We start from the raw sequence: 1,437 nt of genomic DNA, 5'->3' as shown, positions 1-1,437 counted from the left end.
CCACCTTAGGTGTATGTGGCTGGCGCCTTAGCCGCTTGAGCCACAGGCGCCAAGCCAGCTTCCAGCTCTTATTAGCCACTAAATGGAAAAAATATTTTCCTTTTCTTTCTCCCTAATGTCCTCCTAAACATAGATGGGCAATAAATCTAATATGGTCCCTTAGAGCACTAAAATGGCATCAAAGCACTCTTCCCACAAGAAACATACACGCAAAGCATTGTTCAAATGATGGGAACTATGAAATCAATGATAATAAACAATGTGACTATTTTAAAATTCACTCTTGAAAAGATAGTAAGTTACATAGAAACTGCCTTAGGAATAACCTGTTCTATTTTCATCTTTTGCAATAATTGGAGGAATTAGCATAGTAAACTCCTCTAATGACTTCTCACCCAGCTAATCTGCTGGACGGTGTGGCAGATTTATATTTCTCGTCATTAATCAGCTGCTGAACAGCAGGAAGCCTGTGAAGGTTGTGTCGTCGTCCTCATCGGCAAACAAGCCATTGAACCTCTCTCCTCCTGTCACCTGCATCCACACCTCATCCCCAAGCTTCAGCTTCAGGACAATGCCACCAGAGGCCTGGTCCTCCGAGCCCATGTAACCATCCTTGGTATGCAGTATTTTCACCCCATTTTTGACCAAAGATACCTGGACATTCCTGGAGAAGACAGTGATATGGTAGGTGAAGTAATAGACTCCGGCAACGTGGCACACGAACTTCCCCTTGGCTATGTCGTAATGGTTGAAGTCATTATAGAGGATCTTATCGAATTTGATGGGTACATCCGAAGAAGGAAACTTGCTCAGTACTGTGAGCCCCACAGTGAAAGCACTTCGGGGCAAGACTGGAGTCTCACCAATTTTCCCTTTTTCTCCTCGATCCCCTTTCCAGCCTCGTAGTCCCCGGACTCCTGGCTCGCCCTGGGGCCCCACGGGTCCAGCTTCTCCCTTGAGACCGGGCTTTCCCACGGGCCCCACAGGGCCAGGTACACCAGTTGGGCCAGAAGGCCCAGTGTTGCCCCTCAGGCCCTCTGGACCAGGCAGACCCACGTCCCCTTTATCCCCCTTCTCCCCGGGAGGACCAGGTTCTCCTTGGATGCCCTTCTCTCCCATGGGACCAACCAAGCCCTTCGGCCCATGTTTTCCAGGGGGTCCTTTTGAGCCTTGATCACCTTTGATGCCTTTTGCTTCAACGTTTCCATCTGCTCCTAATAGAGAAAGAGCAAACAGGTGGTTCGTGAAACTGTCCCTTAGGAACAACTTTGGTTTTTCTATTTTTGAGCAGAGTGGCTGAAATGCAAAGCAGCTCACAGGCTGAGGGAAGGCTCAGGGTTTGGAGTTCATTGACTCCCACTTTACAGCCCCCACCCCAATTTAGTTAACTCCTGTCTACTAAATTCGTGCCAAGGCTCACATAAGAAATTACAACTC

General features: G+C 48.3%; 1 protein-coding gene across 1 annotated transcript in view; it reads right to left on the bottom strand.

The window, feature by feature from the left end:
• Positions 1-290: 290 nt before the first annotated feature.
• LOC100965642 (complement C1q and tumor necrosis factor-related protein 9A) overlaps positions 291-1,437 on the bottom strand; it is a 10,978-nt gene continuing 9,831 nt past the window's right edge. The window contains exon 4 of the mRNA XM_003796715.3: positions 291-1,214. Within this exon, the coding sequence (XP_003796763.1) occupies positions 445-1,214 (770 nt within the window). The 3' untranslated portion in view covers positions 291-444. The remainder of the gene's footprint in view (positions 1,215-1,437) is intronic.

Source organism: Otolemur garnettii, unplaced genomic scaffold (assembly GCF_000181295.1).
Source record: "Otolemur garnettii isolate 467f Iridium unplaced genomic scaffold, OtoGar3 scaffold00106, whole genome shotgun sequence".
In the NCBI taxonomy this organism is placed as follows: domain Eukaryota; kingdom Metazoa; phylum Chordata; class Mammalia; order Primates; family Galagidae; genus Otolemur; species Otolemur garnettii.
This window is presented reverse-complemented; position numbering and strand designations above follow the sequence as displayed.